The 15,875-nt window shown below is 41.0% G+C and overlaps 4 protein-coding genes across 10 annotated transcripts; 3 read left to right on the top strand and 1 right to left on the bottom strand.

The window, feature by feature from the left end:
- Positions 1 to 206: 206 nt before the first annotated feature.
- On the bottom strand, positions 207 to 3,383 carry ccdc117 (coiled-coil domain containing 117). Of its 6 annotated transcripts, none has more exons than XM_077520854.1 (6): positions 2,950 to 3,383; positions 2,362 to 2,481; positions 2,219 to 2,266; positions 1,878 to 2,132; positions 1,191 to 1,331; positions 207 to 1,091 (listed from the first exon to the last, which is right to left on the bottom strand). In XM_077520854.1, exons 2-6 carry the CDS (start codon positions 2,454 to 2,456, stop codon positions 863 to 865), a joined length of 768 nt encoding a protein of 255 aa, XP_077376980.1. In that variant the 5' UTR covers positions 2,457 to 2,481; positions 2,950 to 3,383; the 3' UTR covers positions 207 to 862. The 6 variants fall into 6 exon arrangements, with proteins under 6 accessions (XP_077376980.1, XP_077376979.1, XP_077376978.1 ...); XM_077520853.1 differs by having other exon boundaries at positions 2,362 to 2,478; positions 2,950 to 3,382; XM_077520852.1 differs by having other exon boundaries at positions 2,219 to 2,269; positions 2,950 to 3,376.
- Positions 3,211 to 6,844, top strand: tcn2 (transcobalamin II). 2 transcript variants are annotated; one of them, XM_077520846.1, is made up of 10 exons: positions 3,211 to 3,353; positions 3,605 to 3,669; positions 4,641 to 4,830; positions 4,911 to 5,080; positions 5,243 to 5,395; positions 5,543 to 5,745; positions 5,958 to 6,132; positions 6,224 to 6,404; positions 6,473 to 6,591; positions 6,665 to 6,844. In XM_077520846.1, the coding sequence occupies exons 2-10, from the start codon at positions 3,615 to 3,617 to the stop codon at positions 6,724 to 6,726; spliced, it is 1,308 nt and encodes a 435-aa protein (XP_077376972.1). In that variant the 5' UTR covers positions 3,211 to 3,353; positions 3,605 to 3,614; the 3' UTR covers positions 6,727 to 6,844. The 2 variants fall into 2 exon arrangements, with proteins under 2 accessions (XP_077376972.1, XP_077376973.1); XM_077520847.1 differs by lacking the exon at positions 3,211 to 3,353 and adding an exon at positions 3,359 to 3,454.
- Positions 6,845 to 7,993: 1,149 nt separating this feature from the next.
- dguok (deoxyguanosine kinase) lies at positions 7,994 to 10,562 on the top strand. The gene is made up of 7 exons (XM_077522730.1): positions 7,994 to 8,490; positions 8,562 to 8,671; positions 8,747 to 8,928; positions 9,173 to 9,320; positions 9,404 to 9,519; positions 9,769 to 9,868; positions 9,996 to 10,562. Exons 1-7 carry the CDS (start codon positions 8,268 to 8,270, stop codon positions 10,020 to 10,022), a joined length of 906 nt encoding a protein of 301 aa, XP_077378856.1. The 5' UTR covers positions 7,994 to 8,267; the 3' UTR covers positions 10,023 to 10,562.
- A 146-nt stretch (positions 10,563 to 10,708) lies between these two features.
- Positions 10,709 to 14,073, top strand: spaw (southpaw). Its single transcript, XM_077522729.1, has 3 exons — positions 10,709 to 11,157; positions 12,896 to 13,689; positions 13,776 to 14,073. The coding sequence occupies exons 1-3, from the start codon at positions 10,923 to 10,925 to the stop codon at positions 13,926 to 13,928; spliced, it is 1,182 nt and encodes a 393-aa protein (XP_077378855.1). The 5' UTR covers positions 10,709 to 10,922; the 3' UTR covers positions 13,929 to 14,073.
- The last annotated feature ends 1,802 nt before the right edge of the window (positions 14,074 to 15,875 follow it).

Here is a 15,875-nt window from a genome sequence, read left to right as displayed (position 1 = left end):
TTTTACTGACGAATGACAAGAATCTTAAAATTAAAAAAAAAAAAAAGTCCATCCTTCACTGACATACTAACATAAAGGTCACTGTCTGTCGGTCCTAAAATGGTGGTGACAAAGTGATGATGGAAGCATTGTTAAAATAAAATGCCGGCCAGACGATGATGGAAGGGTGCCCAGATACCTGATGAATGATTTGTGAAATGCCCATGCACCTCTGCAGAATACACGTTTTATTAACATCTATGGATATCAGGCAGCATTTGTTCGTAAGTCGGGGACTTATCATCATCCTTCAATCAACCAACAAATACAACTTCTATACAAAGTCATGCATGTTCAAAAGGTACACTGAGGAATATCGTTCTTATGGCAAAAGGATACAAAAATCCGCGGCTGCTCACTTGCAATTAACTAAAAACAACTTAATTGGTAAGATACAAATTCTTCCTCTTCCCTGACACAAGTTGTGTGAATGATGCTATGAAATGCAAACAAGTCATAAGAGCTGCGTTTTCAGTTTTTTACATAAAAGCAACTATTTTGATGAAGTACAATTTCCACTTGTCGATGTTTCGATTGAATTATTCGCTTCTGAGGCGTAGTTCTAATAAATAAACTTTTTTTGCAACATTGGAGGGTTTTTTGTTTTTTTTTCATTCCTATGTTTCCATTACCAGTTTGCTTTAGCACAGCTAGTATTTTGTGCAAATCTGATGGTAATGGAAGCGCACATGAGTTGTCTGGGATTACATTCATTCAAGCACCAAAAGAGACCAAAGCAGTGGATGATTCCAACAATTCCAAAGTGACCAAGTGAGCCCCAAGTGTGACATGTCCTGACATGTCAAAGCAGTCTTACGCCTTCTTACATTTCCATGTCCTCCTCTCCACAGCTTTCTGCGATTGGAAAGTTATGGAGAGGGTCGTGTGTGTCGTCGGCAGGTGCGCTGTGCGGGTTGGGCGAAGGACACGGAGTGGGGGGCTGTCGCAAAACTGTTTGTTGCTTCCTCTGTTTCTGTAAGGAGCCTTTTAGTCTGCGACAGAAGGGGTCTTCTGGGGGCCGCCACAACACCAGCTCCATGCACGAATGGCTCCTAAACAAACATGAAGTCAGTGAAAAATTCAAATGTCTGGCGAGTGTTCATTTTTTTTGTTCTACTTCATTAACGATCTGAAAGCAGAGGAGAACATACACAGATTGGGCTACAGTGTGTGGCAGAATGTCGCTGATGCCTCGCTGCAGGCCTTCTTTCAAACTGTCCGAGATGACCAGCACCGGCCTTCGTTGGGCTGGCTCCACATCGAGATCCTCGTCATCGTCCTCCAACGTTATTCTAGTCGATGAGAAATCAGCCTTAAGACACAGCGACTACGGCAGCAGTGTGCAAGCTTGCCAATATTTTTCACTGGTTGCTAAGTGAACAAACAGGAAGTAACCTGGTGCCTTTTCCTAAGCTTTGGATATGAAGCAGATACACATTTATCATTTTTACAACAGAAATCCCTGGCTTCGCTTTCACTGTAATAGGAAGGAGATGTGATACCAGTGAAGAAAGTGTGGCGACAACAAAAGCATTTCAACAAGTATTATTCTGAACACAAAAAATTGTAGTCTCTAACAATTTTGTATATTCTAAATTGTAAACAGCAACAGTGCCTACTTTTGGAAGGAAAAGTGCTATGTGACTAGAGCAGAATCAAGTGAAGTAGATAGCAATGAAGCAGATAATTAAAGTGAATAACTGATTCCAAATTTGATCAAATGAGAGGTGGTAGCACTGTTGCCAAACAGATTGGGTTCTGTTATTTGAAAGTGAAGAATAAACGTCCGAAGATTTGAACACATTTCAAGTATGTTGTTTCCCCGCCATGTTACATACCTGTTTTCAATCTCCCGCAGTCTCCTTTGAGCTGCCTCGATCTCCATGCAGGAGTTCTCTGTCTCAGGTCGGGATGGGGAAGAGGAGGACAACAGTGGAGTCACATTGTCAGATGGCTGTGGTGGCGCATGGCTGGCTTGTTGACTACTCAAAGGAGGACAGTTGTGTGGAGGAGGCCAGTCGGGACTTCCGGTGATGTGTGAAATGTCCAACTCCGTTTCCGCTGTTAATCTCCTTCTTTTGGCAAGGCATCCTCTGAGAAATTTGGATAAATTATTGAAAAAAAAAAAAAAAACTATCGAACTTTCACTGTATTATAATCAAGGCTGTCTAATACATACTCATCCTCAACTCTCCTCCTGTGCTTCCTGAGGCATCTAGTCTCCCAACTGCTGTGATAGAGGACATATATTGCACAAATGATCACATTTTGGCAGCACACTATTGGGAAAAGTATGCAAATAATTACATAATGAATCCTTACCTGTTTGACAGTCTTCCACTTTCTAGATGTTCAGATGTACTTGGAGTTCCGAGATCAAATTCAGGCAGGCTGGTGGGCCCCGAAAACGTGTACATGCTTGGTAGAAAAGCCAGCTGGCTGCTTGTGGCCGCCAAGTGATGCATGATGGTCCAGTCGGAAGTCCGAAGTTATCATTTAAAAAACATTGTAGGTGAAACGTGCAGATAGCTACAACCAGATTTGGCCCGCGGAACTGTTTTCTTTCACTTAAAGGTAATTAATGCAACTTGAGTGTTGGTAAACAAGTCAGCTATCTGTCCACAGACTCCACACTGGGCCAACTCTCGATATCACAATAACACTGAGATATCTGTCCAGATCTGCAGCTACACTTACAACACGACACGATTCACAGCATCAACCAGCTATATTGCAACTTCGTGGTGGATAAAATACCTCCTTTAATGAACGACCACGTTCAACCAACTGCCCTGCCCCTTTCCACAATGTTGTTGTGTTTCCTTTTTTTTTTTGCTAGCTCGTGTTCGGTACGTTCAACACCAAATTAGATCACCAAATAGAACACTAAACATGCGCAACCTTACTAACCTATTAAGTTGACCCACTTGCAGGCAGCGTCCAATGTTTGTTCCACGCAGCGAACAGTAAACTCATTGATAGTTGTAGCACAGCCGAACGCGCCGGAAGCGTCGACAAGCTTCTAGAAACGCGCATAGAACCATGGGAGTTGTAGTTGTCGTCTAATCGACATTGATAAGAAACAATGTCGTTGTCAAAACGTTGAGGCGTTAACGTCGATGCCTCTTACCGCTCTGACTACCACCAACACCGATACAATAAAGAACTTTGGTGAATCTGGCAACGTAATAGTTTCAGTTTGTGTTGGTACTAATTTCCGGATGGTCGTCGCAAACAGCAGGTCACGTGACACCGTGGAGCTCTTATCAGCTCAGCTCACTTGTGTCCCTACTCTGGAAGGACGCTCTCAGGAGGTAACACATGGCTCGACGTTGTTAAACGCTTGCAAACGTTTGACAAAAATGGTTTCGTAATTAACAAGCTACACTCGCGTAACGTCACAAAGAACTTGTTTGTATGTCATTTATAATACTGGCATGCGGCGTTTGGTTGATATTTGAGCGCATACCGTTTTTTCATCCCACGGCGGATGAACACGTCTGGACGTTATTTGTTCTAACCCTTGGGAAATGTGTGTTTATTTTTTCGATTTGTCTTTTTGAAGGTAATCCAGGATGCATTTAGCCATACTTTTTGGGCTGCTGGCTTTGGCCGCCAGTTTACCTTGTGGTAAGTGTTACGCACATTGTTTAACCTTTTTTTTTAATTTTATTAATATTAGTATTATTATTAAAGAAATGTCATTTAAAAATATATCCTTTTAAACCAAATTACATTTATATTTTAATGTTATCTCATTTGGAAAATAAAGTGGTACTTAGAATGAGACAGGGTGTTCTCGATAAATTTTAGCTCAATCTAATTGTGTGTGACAACTCTGGGAAGAATCTGTGGTAAAAACAAACGTGACTCACTCTTCTGGGTCCAGCACGATTTTGCAATGGCCTTATGATGGTTTCCCAATCTTGAGCAAACACGAATTTTACATTCGAAAAATGTTATAGAACTTCAACAAATGTGTATTTAAAAAAAAAAACTCAACAACTTAGGATCTTATTAATTTATACTAGAACGTGTGTCCAAACTTTTGATTGTAATTTGTGTAAAATGTGCACCTAACACATGTGCAGGAATTGACGATGGCAGAAGATTTTTCGGACCAATTAAGTTAAATTGGATAACGTCTTGTGGCACACCTGCACACTCATGAGTACTGTTCTTCACCAACCAGGCACATAATTTTCACAATCTAATAAATTTAACCCAGCAGCTGTGTTGAATATACTACCCTTTCAGAAACATAATAATTTGATGTTTAATTTTTTTATGCAAAGCTTTTTAAGAGTTTATTGTAGTTGTAATTTACACTAATGTACAACTACCCTGCTGTTTAGTCTTTACCCAATTAAGCAATAATAATGCAGGGTTTCTCTTTCAAAAGTTGAGAACATACTTGGTTGGAAGTTAACATTGTAGATTGCATAAAAGTCAAGTCCACGTGCCTTAGTTTCATCCTGATGTTACTGCTGAGGCAGCAGCTGTGACTGTGCCACACTTTGAGCCTTCATGTTGATGTCAGCAATCCGCAGGTTCTGAACTACTTTTATGAACGCTGTGACATTTTGTGTGTCTTAACCCAGATAATTCTGGATCCAACCATGAGCTGCTGCTTTCATTAAATAAAGATCTTCTGCGCTCTCTGGAGGAACAGGAAGGACTTCCAAATCCCAGTGTCCACTTGGCATTACGGCTATCAGAAGTTCACAATCTTTTAAAAGAGGGGGAACATTTAAATAAACTGACAAATCATTTACACAATGACATTCAAAGGTAATTTGTCAGAATTGCCACCTTTTTGAGTTGACCACTGGATCTAAATGTCTTCCTAATCTTGCCATGTTGTTCTTTAGCTCCCTCTCCGGCAACCGGCCTGTGGTTGGCCGCTTGGCATTGTACACTCTGGCCTTGAAGTCGTCTTGTTTTGACCTCAACACTGTTAAGTTCACTGTAGGCGACACGAGTGAGACGCTGCTGACGCACCTCAAGAAACAGATGGAACAAGAGAAAGAATACATTACCTGTATGTTTACTACTGTGCATTTTCATTTTACAAATGCTGTTAGACTGGCAAACGCCGTTTAAACAGTAGTGCTGAATCATCGTTGCCATGGTAGTTTTTTCATTCGGTTTGATTGTGCTAGCTAAAGACATCACATCATCTTCTGTATTCTCCCTTCTGCAGTCAGCCAACGCCCTTTGACCAACTATTACCAGTACTCATTGGGTGTGCTCGCTCTCTGCGTGAGCGGCATCAGGGTCAACAACCACGTTGTCAACAAACTCATCAAGGCAGTCGAACATGAGCACGTCACGCATGGAGACAGTGTGAGCATTGGTGGGTCAACATCTTGTGCATGTGTGCTGTCACGTCATTGTACTTGTATAATTGTGACTGAAAATTTTCAGTTAACTACAGACAGTCCATACAAAAAGTTTTCGTTCTGATAAAGCCATCATTGCCTCTTAAACTTTTGTTTTCTAGATACATATGCCATGGCTGCAATGGCCCTCCAGTGCGTGAAGAATTCTGAGAATTCTTTTTGCAGTGCGAAGAAATCCAGTTGCAATGTACACAATGCTGCCGAGCTTGACACAGCCCTGACCAAGATCAAGCAGAAGCTCTTGACATCTCAAAGGACCGATGGCCACATTGGAAATGAGTTCAGCACTGGCCTTGCCATCCAAGTAAGAACCATTTTTAGAATGGAATTGCTTAAGGCGGGTAGCACGGTGCTATAGTGTCAGTTCTGAGGTCTTCTACATGTCACCTGGAATAAGCGCCATTATATGTTTCTAATGAATATTTTCCAAATCGAAGAGCTGACCTCCTGAAATGGATTGTATTCAACCTTGGAGATGATGCTACCCCAATGAATCATCTTGAATATTGTGTTCAGGCTTTACTGGCAATGGGCAGCCCGGTTTCGGAGTGTGCCGCTTCAATGGAGGCCATGAGGAAAGATGCTAGAGGCAACAAATACCACAACCCCATGGCCGTATCTCAGGTCCTGCCAGCTCTGCAGCAGAAATCGTACTTGACTGTTCAAAGCAAGAGCTGCATCAATGAAGACGGTACGTGGCAAGTTATTTACACCTGTGGTCTGATTATTTGTATGTTATTTTTGAGTTGGTATCCGCATGGTCAATTTTTGTCTCTCTACAGACACACTGGTTCTTGAGCCTACTGACCCTGTGGTCACTTTGCCCAGTAAGACCAATGTGGCCGTGCTGGTGGAAGTGGTGACATCAAGTGGGACATCCACTGCGTATTCACTGGATGTGCCCAAGGGCAGCTCCCTTTTGGAGGCCCTCAACCTCCTCAAGGACAAAAATGTTGGCTTCACGTGAGTCGATTTATTCTGTGAGGTTTTTACAATGTGTCCTTGAAATAATATTAAATGTTACGTGTCAGGTTTGAGAAGGAGTCAAGTCTGTGGGGACCATTCTTAAGTGAGGTGAATGGAGAGAGGGCCAGACAGAGCGACCGACGATACTGGCACCTCTCTTCTGATGGCACTGCTCTCACTGAAGGTGAATGGTCACGCACAATATTAGACTTACAAAATGAAGCCTTTATGTAATGCCTTATTTGTTTGTGTTTCAGGTATTGGTGATTTCAAATTGAAAATGGATCAAAAGATCACCCTCAAAAACACAAGCTATTAATGGTGCAATCAATCACCCGTCCAATGGTGATCACTTTAGAAGCAGTGCAACTTTGATTTCTTCCTGTCCAATATGTAATATATGTAAATTGCAAAAGTCAATAAATGTTTCTATTGTTCCACAGTGTTGACTTATTAAAAATGGTTACAGAATAGATACATCGTTGAACAGGCAAGTTGAATTTACAATGAAGATTTGGGCAAATGTATACATTTGACTTTTGTATTAAAAAAAAAAAAAAAGTCTTTACAACAATACACTGAACATTTTTCTAAGACATGGGCAATTGTTTTTTTTTGTGTTTTTTTTTGTTCATTGTTCTTGGGTCCCATACAAGGCCATATAGAAAAAAATTCATTTGGCTAAACCAGGGGTGTGCAAACTCTGTCCTTGAGGGCTGGAGTCCTGCAGGTTTTGGAGGTTTCCCTTTTCCAACACAAGCAGATTCCAATCAATCTGATTGTTGTCAGGTTTATGCAGAGCTTGCTGATGAGCTGATCATATATCAGCTATGTTGAAGAAGGGAAACATCCAAAACCTACAGGACTCTGGCCCTGGTAGGACAGAATTTGCCACTAGTCTAAACCTATGGGTAGTGACCATTACTTACTCCCCGAATTTCAAACTATTTTTAACTATAATAAACTTTTGGACAGCAGAGTTTTAATTTCAAAATTCATTTTTTTGAATATCAATATTGCTCATTCGTGGACACTGGCCAACTGAAACCTGAAAAAGTAGGTCCACATTTAAAAAAAAAAAAAAAAAAAAAATCTATATTTACTGGATTGAATTGTACAATTTGACTAAGGTGAATAGAGAATTTAATTCAAGATTAAGTTTTTTTGTTTTTGTTTTTTAAACCAGGTTACTTTTAGCAATTTCATATCCTAATCTTAAGTTTCTGAACGAAATTGATTTTGTGGAGATGCTGATCAATGAAATTGCATCTTGAGAAGTTTTCTTTTATTTGTATTATTCATTTTTTAGGTCTTTAGACCTGCACACCGTGCGAAGTAGAGTTGGAAAATAAGAGTTTCTAGGACGGAGGAGGATTTTAGGACCCTCCGCACTACTCGTCATAAGTAAAGAAAAAAATGACTGCAGTAAGTTAAAAAAAAAATAAAATAAAAAACCTCCCCAGACAAATGTGGTACTGAACATATAAATGCCAGTAAAGATCGAACTTAAAACTTATCTGTAAGAACAGGCTTTTTGCGACATGGGTATTATTTATGTTTTGCGACAGTGGATGTCGGAACGGAAGTAATATATCTACCTTTTCCGGGTCAATCTTTGCCATTAATTCGCTACTTCATGTAGAAGGCTTTAGTACATACTGTACTACATGTTATGTAGTTATTGTCAATAACCACATGGCAAAACGCAGTGTTACTTGCAAGTGCTACTACAGTTTAAGTAATTATTTCGTTTGGTTCAGGCATAGAGTCGATGGGGATAAGCTGTCTTGTAGTTAGCGTGCTAAATGCCTCGAACCCACGCAGCAGTTGACATGAGTGGTCTTATTTCCACCTAGCATCATGATTTTGCTGCACAGGTGCATTCTCTTAAATCGGTTTTACCATTCAAAACCGCAGTCAAGTGTCGTGCAGCGCTTGATACAGTGCGAGACCCGTGACAACTTCCTCCGAGGAATTACACAACCAAAACAAAACGGAGGCACCATGGCGAAAAGAATGTGCTCAAGTGCAGCAGCTTCAACTCAAGATGGCCTGAAGAGAGTGTCTATTGAGGGAAATATCGGTAAGATGCGTCTTCCAGAATGTGTGGATGAGCAAGAGTTACCACAGTTCCTGTGTCTTTTGAAATATTAGCTGTTGGAAAGTCCACTTTTGCAAGACTCTTGAGAGCAGCTTGTCCAGACTGGGAGGTGGTTGCAGAACCTGTTAGTCAATGGCAGAACATTGACAGTGGGACCTCAAAGGTGCGTGGCTTCCTTCCTTTTTGAATTTTATTGTACATGTCATTTGTGTGATCTCTTGCTGCTTCCTCTCCACAGGAGAAGATGGTGAGCAACCTGCTGGAGATGATGTACAAAGATCCTCAGCGCTGGTCCTACACCTTCCAGACGTACTCGTGCATGAGCCGCTTCAAAACACAGCTGCAGCCGACACGTGCTCGCCCGCTCCCCTCGCAGGGAACGCCAGTGCGGGTTTACGAGCGTTCCATCTACAGCGACAGGTCAGTGAGATGCTTGTGAGGACTTGTGGTGCTCCGTTAAATAACCGGGTTGGTGTGAGCAAGTGATGGTTTCATTCATGTGAATAAGACAATATACTTTTCACCTGTCAGGAGCAAAATTGTGAGTGTGAATGTTCTTACAGGCAAATTTGGATGTCAGAACAAAATGCTGACTAAGGTCTGCCATATAGACTATTTATGGATCTTCTGGAAACATATTTGACTTTTAAATATCATCTCCCAGATACATTTTTGCCCTGAACATGTATGAGCTGGGTTGTATCAACTCGACAGAGTGGGCAGTCTACCAGGATTGGCACTCACTGCTCGTGGAACAGTTTGGACACCAGGTGGCGCTAGAAGGCATCATCTATCTCAAAGCACCTCCTGGGGTCTGCACAAGCTCTTGCTATTAAAGGTATCAACTTTGTGTTCTTGGCAGTGTTGAATTCCTGACAAACAACGTATTTGTCAGAAATGTATGGAGCGCTTGCAGCGGCGAGGGAGGCCCGAGGAGACGACTGTGCAGCTGGATTATCTCCACAAGTTGAATGAGCAGCATGAGAGGTGGCTTGTGGAGAAAACAACTGCGTGAGTGAAATTGGAATGACTCACTCCTGCATACTTTACAGTAGTGGTTTGTTTCCTTACTTGCATTACAGCGACAAAACATTCCAAGCACCTACGGTGCTCCTCTTATAGATTCAGTTAAAAGTGAACATTGTCTTTGAGAAGGCGCAATTTCTATATTGGACATCGGATGTTGTTATTGTAAGACTGTGTTGTTTTTGTTTTCTTTTTTTTCCTTTTTTTAAACATGGCTCCACTATCTTCTCTCAGTGTCCATTTTGAGTGGTTGAAAAAGATCCCCGTGCTGGAGCTGGATGCCAGTGTGGAGTTTCAAAGTGACCCAATAGCGCAGAAGAATTTCATCGCGCAGGTGAGATGATGACTTTTAAAATTGTTGCTGCTGTGCAAACGCTCACCACAAGAGGGCCCTCTTTCACATCGGAATCACGGTGGTGTATTGTTGTCAACAATGAAGATGTTTCTCATCCTTTTCTCAGGTGAAAGATTTCTTTACTGCTTTATGAGGAGAAGAGCGTGATCAACATGTGCGTGACACGAAGCCTGACAGAGACCAAATCTCAATCGCTCAGTCATTAAATAGTTGAAGTTACTGTAGGACACACATAGAAGCACACTTTTAGTTACAATTTGTTCTGTTACTGTTACACTCACTGAACATTTCTATAAGTATGCACATGTTAACTAACAAGATCCAATAGAAGAGCTGCATCAAAATTATGCCTTTAGAAAGATTAACGCTCATTTTTTAAAATTTGCCATCTATTTTGATATATGGGAACAAAAAAATGTTAGAAATAAATCTGCAAACTCTCTGCACCACTATAAACTACAAATAGTGTCAAAAGTGAGCATTGTTATTTTTGTGAAGGCATATTTTGGCTCATTATTCATCTGGCTGACAATAGTACACATTGACGCCAAATAATCATCACTTGGTTGAACTTGTAACAGTAATATGAGGTATTTGTTGTGTTATTTTTCTTCATGTGTGTTTTTAATACATTCCGGAGTGTTTGTGTCTTAATAAAGTTTTCCCTGTTTCACTTTGGTGGTCTTGTCTAGCTTCCAGTTAAGATGAAGGTGTGAATGGCTGTACATCATTGTAGGTGTTGACTGTTAACTGATTCCTGCTTGTCCAGAGGATGAAGGCTTTGGAGTGACTATAAAAAAAAAATCAGTGCAGTGTGACAGGACAATGACCTTGCCTTTTTTTTTTTTTGTTACTCTGTCTGTGGTGGTCTCTGATGTGCTCTGGTGATCAGAGGACCCATTAGGATTCCTGGAGTGGTCAGGGGTCATCAAAGGGCAGCTGCCTCCTATAAAGGGGCCAGTCTGCGGTTCTGTCCGCACATCACTTCAAGCTGAGGGAAGGAAGGAAGAAGAAGACCTTAACCTCTTTGCAAATGGCTTTCTACATGCTCCTTCTCTGCTCTTTTGGCCTAGTCTCATCCACGCACAGGCCCGAGGATCACGCAGGACGGGAGAGCGGCGTCGCCCTGAGGAACTTTTCCATGCACCCACGCGCCCGGTTCCCTCCGTACATGATGCAGCTGTATCGCTCCTTCAGGGCGGCGGGCGATACTGGTGACAGTCGGCCAGCTCAAGAGTCGGACTTCGTCGTCAGTCTCATGGCAAACGGTGAGTTAACGGAATGGTTTTCTTATTTTGCTCCTCGTTTCACCAGCAGATCTCCGACTGCTGTTGTCTATCATCTGACCCTCCCCTTTTTACAGCCCAGCAAGTGTCAAAATGCTGATTCCACTTGAAAGGCTTTGTCCGTTTTATGTGTAAAGGACGGTGTGTATATTAGCCCTCAGACGGCCTCGCACAGGGGGGTCAATACACATCCTGTCCTGTTCAGCCTCCCACCTCAATGTTTTGACATTTGTCCAAGGATCGGCTTTGTGCAGTCACCAGCATAACCAGCTGAAGGTCTGCGTACTGTACTAGTAGCTACGCGCTTTGTCTTCACTAGTAAGTCAATTCAGCAACTACATGCTGCTACCATTGGTTGCATGCAACTCAGCATGACTAATGACCAAGATTAAAATAATTAGTGTTTTATTATAGCTAGTTATTAGTTTTGATTTGCATTTTTTTTTTTTTATTCAGCTAGTTTTAATTAGTGTTTCGAGCAAGTTTGTTAGTTTTGATTTGTCACTAGTAGTACTACTAGTATAGTGGTGTCTACTAGTGTGCAGTTTTGCCACCGTAAAAGTATCTTTTTGTAGTAGTCCTACTAGTGTCATTTGGAAAAATGTTCATGAAGACAGTTCTACAATGTGCTGAATTGTGAACTACGAGTGAGGACAAATACTGTACTAGTAGATGGACATTAAAGGGATACTTTTTCTTTCAGCAGTACGAAGATCATCTTTTATCTATAATTAATTTGATAACGCCATTATTTTTTTTATGTACAATTAAAACCTTCATTTAAAAAAAAAAGTTAAATTTGTGGGAGTTAATTTTAACTTTCGAAGTGTAATTTTAACATTTAACATTTAACATGGTGTGTAAAGTAGGTGTAATTTTACAGAGTTGATCACCTAGAGTTAGATTAACTCTACAGAGTGTTAGATTAACTCCGCCATTACACCTGCACTTTTCCAGTTTGAGAGAGACAAATCAGCACCATTTTCCTCGTCCTCTTTTCTGTCTTGCTTATCACTGGGAAACACTGACATTAAAACATCAAATGAAATTCTCTCTTCCAAAAAAAATCTTCTCAACTTGTAGTATAGGTTGAAGTTGATGGCCTTCAGTACAATGTTGGTCTTGTTTGCAGTGAAATTAATGACATTCCACTGGCTCGATTAACTGATGTACTTGATCACATTAAAGTTATTTACAAAGACTGAGATATGTTGTAGCTGGATTGCCAAGTGTGTAGCACCGCTGATTTAGGATACACAGTATAGAGGTTCCAGTCTCAGTCAGTGTAAATAAACGTTTCATCAGTCAAACTAACACGGACTGAGAGAGAAAACAGATGTCTTCAAATAGTTACTTGTCTACTCCTATAGTGTTAATTTAACTGCTTTAGTGAGTTAAAATATACTCTCGCCCAGTATTTAACTATTTTAAGTGTTGATTTGACTAGGGAGTGGAGACCTAAATAAACTCTGAAAAGTGTTCAAATCAACTCCGTGGGAGTCAATTGAAAACTGGACTTTTTGCTGTGAACGTACCACTACAGTGACATTAATAAACTGGAAATATCAAGGATATCATATAAATTGTCAAATAATTCTATTTGAGCATTAATTATTGAAAGTGCTCTAGTTTTGTTTATTAATTCAAAGCACTAGCAAGATATCGAGTAAATGCTCAAAATTCTGCTTTGGAGTCGCATCTTAACTTCTTTTTTTCACAGGTTGCCATCAAGTGGGCGACAAATGGGCCGTGACTTTCGACATGTCGTCCATTTCGACCAACGACAGAGTCCACTTAGCAGAGCTCCGCATCCGACTGCCGGGCAGATCCGCACACAAGCGGGCGGTCGTCGATTTGTATCATTCACGAAACTGTGAGCATGAGGAGTTGTCGCCGTGTCAGGACGAGCGCCTCCTGCTGGGCAGCGTCAGCGCACCCGCCAGCAAGTCTTCATGGAAGGTTTTTAACGTCAGCGCTCTTTTGAGGTACTGGCTCTACCAAGCAGACAGATTGTCAAGCCAGGAGGCCTCAGCAGAACCCGAAACCGACCTTGGGAGTGGTTCTGGGGATTTTGGGGAGATACCAATCAAGGCTCTCATCAAGAATCCAGAAAGGCAAAGTCGTCCGACCCCAGCTCGGGCAATGATGGTGCTCTTCTTGAAACATGACCTCCGTCAGGAGGGTCACTCGACATACAGCCTGATACATACTGTGGAGAACTCCAAGTACGTCACCATGGAGCGAGGCAGCGGCGAAATCCAGAGTCGGCGCCGCAAAAGGAACAGGATGGAGCGGGTGATGGTAGCCGCCGGCCCCGGGCTCGGGCCCACCGCGTCACCGGGCGCCACACAGAGGCCACTTTGTCGCAAAGTGGACATGTGGGTGGACTTCGACCACATCGGCTGGGACGAGTGGATCGTGCATCCCAAACGCTTCAACGCTTATCGCTGCGAGGGCGAGTGTCCCACACCGCTGGATGAATCCTTCAAGCCCACCAACCACGCGTACATGCAAGTAAGAAGATTGAAGTGTGGCAGCTTCAAAACCATCACAAGCAGACGTGCCGACTCATGTTTGGTCTCATTTTGTTGTTGTTACAGAGCCTTTTGAAGTACCACCACCCTGAGAGGGTGAGCTGCCCGTCCTGTGTACCGACGCGCCTCGGACCCCTGTCCATGTTGTACTATGAGAACGACGACCTGACCTTGCGCCATCACGAGGACATGATCGTCGAAGAATGTGGCTGTCACTGAGTGCTCAACCAACGTCAAACATCATCATCCATACAATAGGCCTACTTTTGATTTTGTCTTTAATATCTGAACATTTATCTATTTATGCACTATATTGTATATTTTGTACAGAAAATATGCCAAATATATTAAAACCTTATTTTTACATCAGCATTGTGCTTGATTTTTTATTTTTTTTTAACCATTTCATCAATGGAATGGTGATATTTTACGGTGATTAGTTAGTACGTCATCTGGTGCAGTTGTGACCCCAATATTTATCCAATAATATGCAAAATAATAAACAATCCAAACGACTGTCATCAGAGAAGCTGATTATTCTTCATGTGTGCAGATCAGTACAGGTATGTTTTGCTTGTTGAACTTGGTTTGCTCTGATCTACCAATCAGAAGATGGAAGAAAAATGACGTTATTGTGGCCTGTGAGTTTGGATTTGAAATCTGATTGGATAAAGAAACATTTGCATTGCTAATAAAGTTTAAATGACAGCAGCGGGCAGAAGTGATATGAAGGCAGATTAGATTGACATGGCAACACATAGCTGAACTCTGATTGGATAATCAATTCATCAACCTTACATGAGTCACATAGAAGGCCTTAATGGGTCACCACCACTGAAATGTAATATGAATAGGATAAATACTGAATATGCTATAGGCTATAGTAGATGACCAGCAATGTATACATTAATCATATAATGCATTTAAGACCAAGGAGTATAGTCTAGTGGACAAAAAACAAAAAAACAAACAAACAAAAAAACATTTCATTATACATATGACATTAATATCATTCATTGGCTTTGCTATATGACAAGGGAAAAAAACTTTTGATCTTCTACCAAGACATTACATCTAAATAAACCCCTAGTTTATTTAGTACCGATACACTCAGTATGCAAATACTGGCCTTGATTCAAGGTATCGAGTACTCACGATGGCGGCCGACACTCGTATCTGTTGAAAGTAGTTGATAAACCACATATTTTGATGGGGACACTGGATTTGTTTCATTTTTTTTTTTTTTATTCAAATTCATTTTTATTTAGTCTATATAAAATATGTATTTTATGAACACATGGAAAAAGGTAGAAATTTTCCATTAGTATTATGCAATTTTAATGAGAAAAGCTTTATTGGGATGGTATACCTGTCATAGGTATGATAGAAATTTAATGTATCAAAAAAGAAAAGTACTAGTTGTATCAGTAGTTGGTATCGGTATATACAGTATAGTTAGTCTATACCTAACTAAAAAGGTAGTTGCAAAGCAGGGCTCCAGACTTTTAGGCTCAAGTAGAAGATTTAAGTACACATGATACATAGCGACTTGCAAAGTAAATATTCATCATACTCATTTTCGCTATATTACTGAAAAATGGGCTGAAGTGTGGAGCAGAAGTTTGACAGCAATGAAAACTATTTAACAGTAATTGCAAAAAATAATAAAAAAAAATCTGCAAATTTAGTGGTTGAAGTGGATGAACATTTTACTTGCACTGTCTCAAATTTTAGGGGCAAAAATGCCACCAATTGTGGGCTGTCTGGAGCTCTACTGTAGATTGATTTTTTTTTTTTTTTTGCAGTACTACCAGTTAGTCTTGGTTTTGTCAATGCAGTTTGTGTTAAATGCAATACACTATAAGTGTTAACTAGGAAGTGACAATCCACATAAATATTTTTAATTTTGATCAGTTTGAGATCATAGTGGGTTCCACAAGATATATTATTAAAGTTCAAGCAGGAATTGTCATACATGTCCCTTACTACACCCAGACACACAAAATGGCTATCTTAAATATTTGCCCTTCAGCAATCACAACACACTATAGCGGATGGACTTTTCGGTGTGACTTGATAACCTGTGTCCAGAGATCTTGATATCTTGACCCTCCTGTGAATTGTATGCTGAGGTCACATGATCAATCATTAGTGGGCATCTCTGGC

The sequence above is a fragment of the Festucalex cinctus genome, chromosome 5 (assembly GCF_051991245.1).
Source record: "Festucalex cinctus isolate MCC-2025b chromosome 5, RoL_Fcin_1.0, whole genome shotgun sequence".
Lineage (NCBI taxonomy): Eukaryota > Metazoa > Chordata > Actinopteri > Syngnathiformes > Syngnathidae > Festucalex > Festucalex cinctus.
This window is presented reverse-complemented; position numbering and strand designations above follow the sequence as displayed.

Coding starts and splice junctions, on each gene's coding strand:
- tcn2 (XM_077520846.1), top strand. CDS start 3,615: ATGCATTTAGCCATACTTTTTGGGCTGCTGGCTTTGGCCGCCAGTTTA. Junction 3,670..4,640: donor GGCCGCCAGTTTACCTTGTG/GTAAGTGTTACG, acceptor GTCTTAACCCAG/ATAATTCTGGATCCAACCAT. Junction 5,081..5,242: donor AGAGAAAGAATACATTACCT/GTATGTTTACTA, acceptor TCCCTTCTGCAG/TCAGCCAACGCCCTTTGACC.
- spaw (XM_077522729.1), top strand. CDS start 10,923: ATGGCTTTCTACATGCTCCTTCTCTGCTCTTTTGGCCTAGTCTCATCC. Junction 11,158..12,895: donor CGTCAGTCTCATGGCAAACG/GTGAGTTAACGG, acceptor TTTTTTTCACAG/GTTGCCATCAAGTGGGCGAC. Junction 13,690..13,775: donor CCAACCACGCGTACATGCAA/GTAAGAAGATTG, acceptor TTGTTGTTACAG/AGCCTTTTGAAGTACCACCA.
- ccdc117 (XM_077520848.1), bottom strand. CDS start 2,504: ATGCATCACTTGGCGGCCACAAGCAGCCAGCTGGCTTTTCTACCAAGC. Junction 2,270..2,361: donor AGTGGAAGACTGTCAAACAG/GTAAGGATTCAT, acceptor CCTCTATCACAG/CAGTTGGGAGACTAGATGCC. Junction 2,133..2,218: donor AGGAGGAGAGTTGAGGATGA/GTATGTATTAGA, acceptor CAAATTTCTCAG/AGGATGCCTTGCCAAAAGAA.
- dguok (XM_077522730.1), top strand. CDS start 8,268: ATGATTTTGCTGCACAGGTGCATTCTCTTAAATCGGTTTTACCATTCA. Junction 8,672..8,746: donor TTGACAGTGGGACCTCAAAG/GTGCGTGGCTTC, acceptor TCCTCTCCACAG/GAGAAGATGGTGAGCAACCT. Junction 9,869..9,995: donor AGAAGAATTTCATCGCGCAG/GTGAGATGATGA, acceptor TCCTTTTCTCAG/GTGAAAGATTTCTTTACTGC.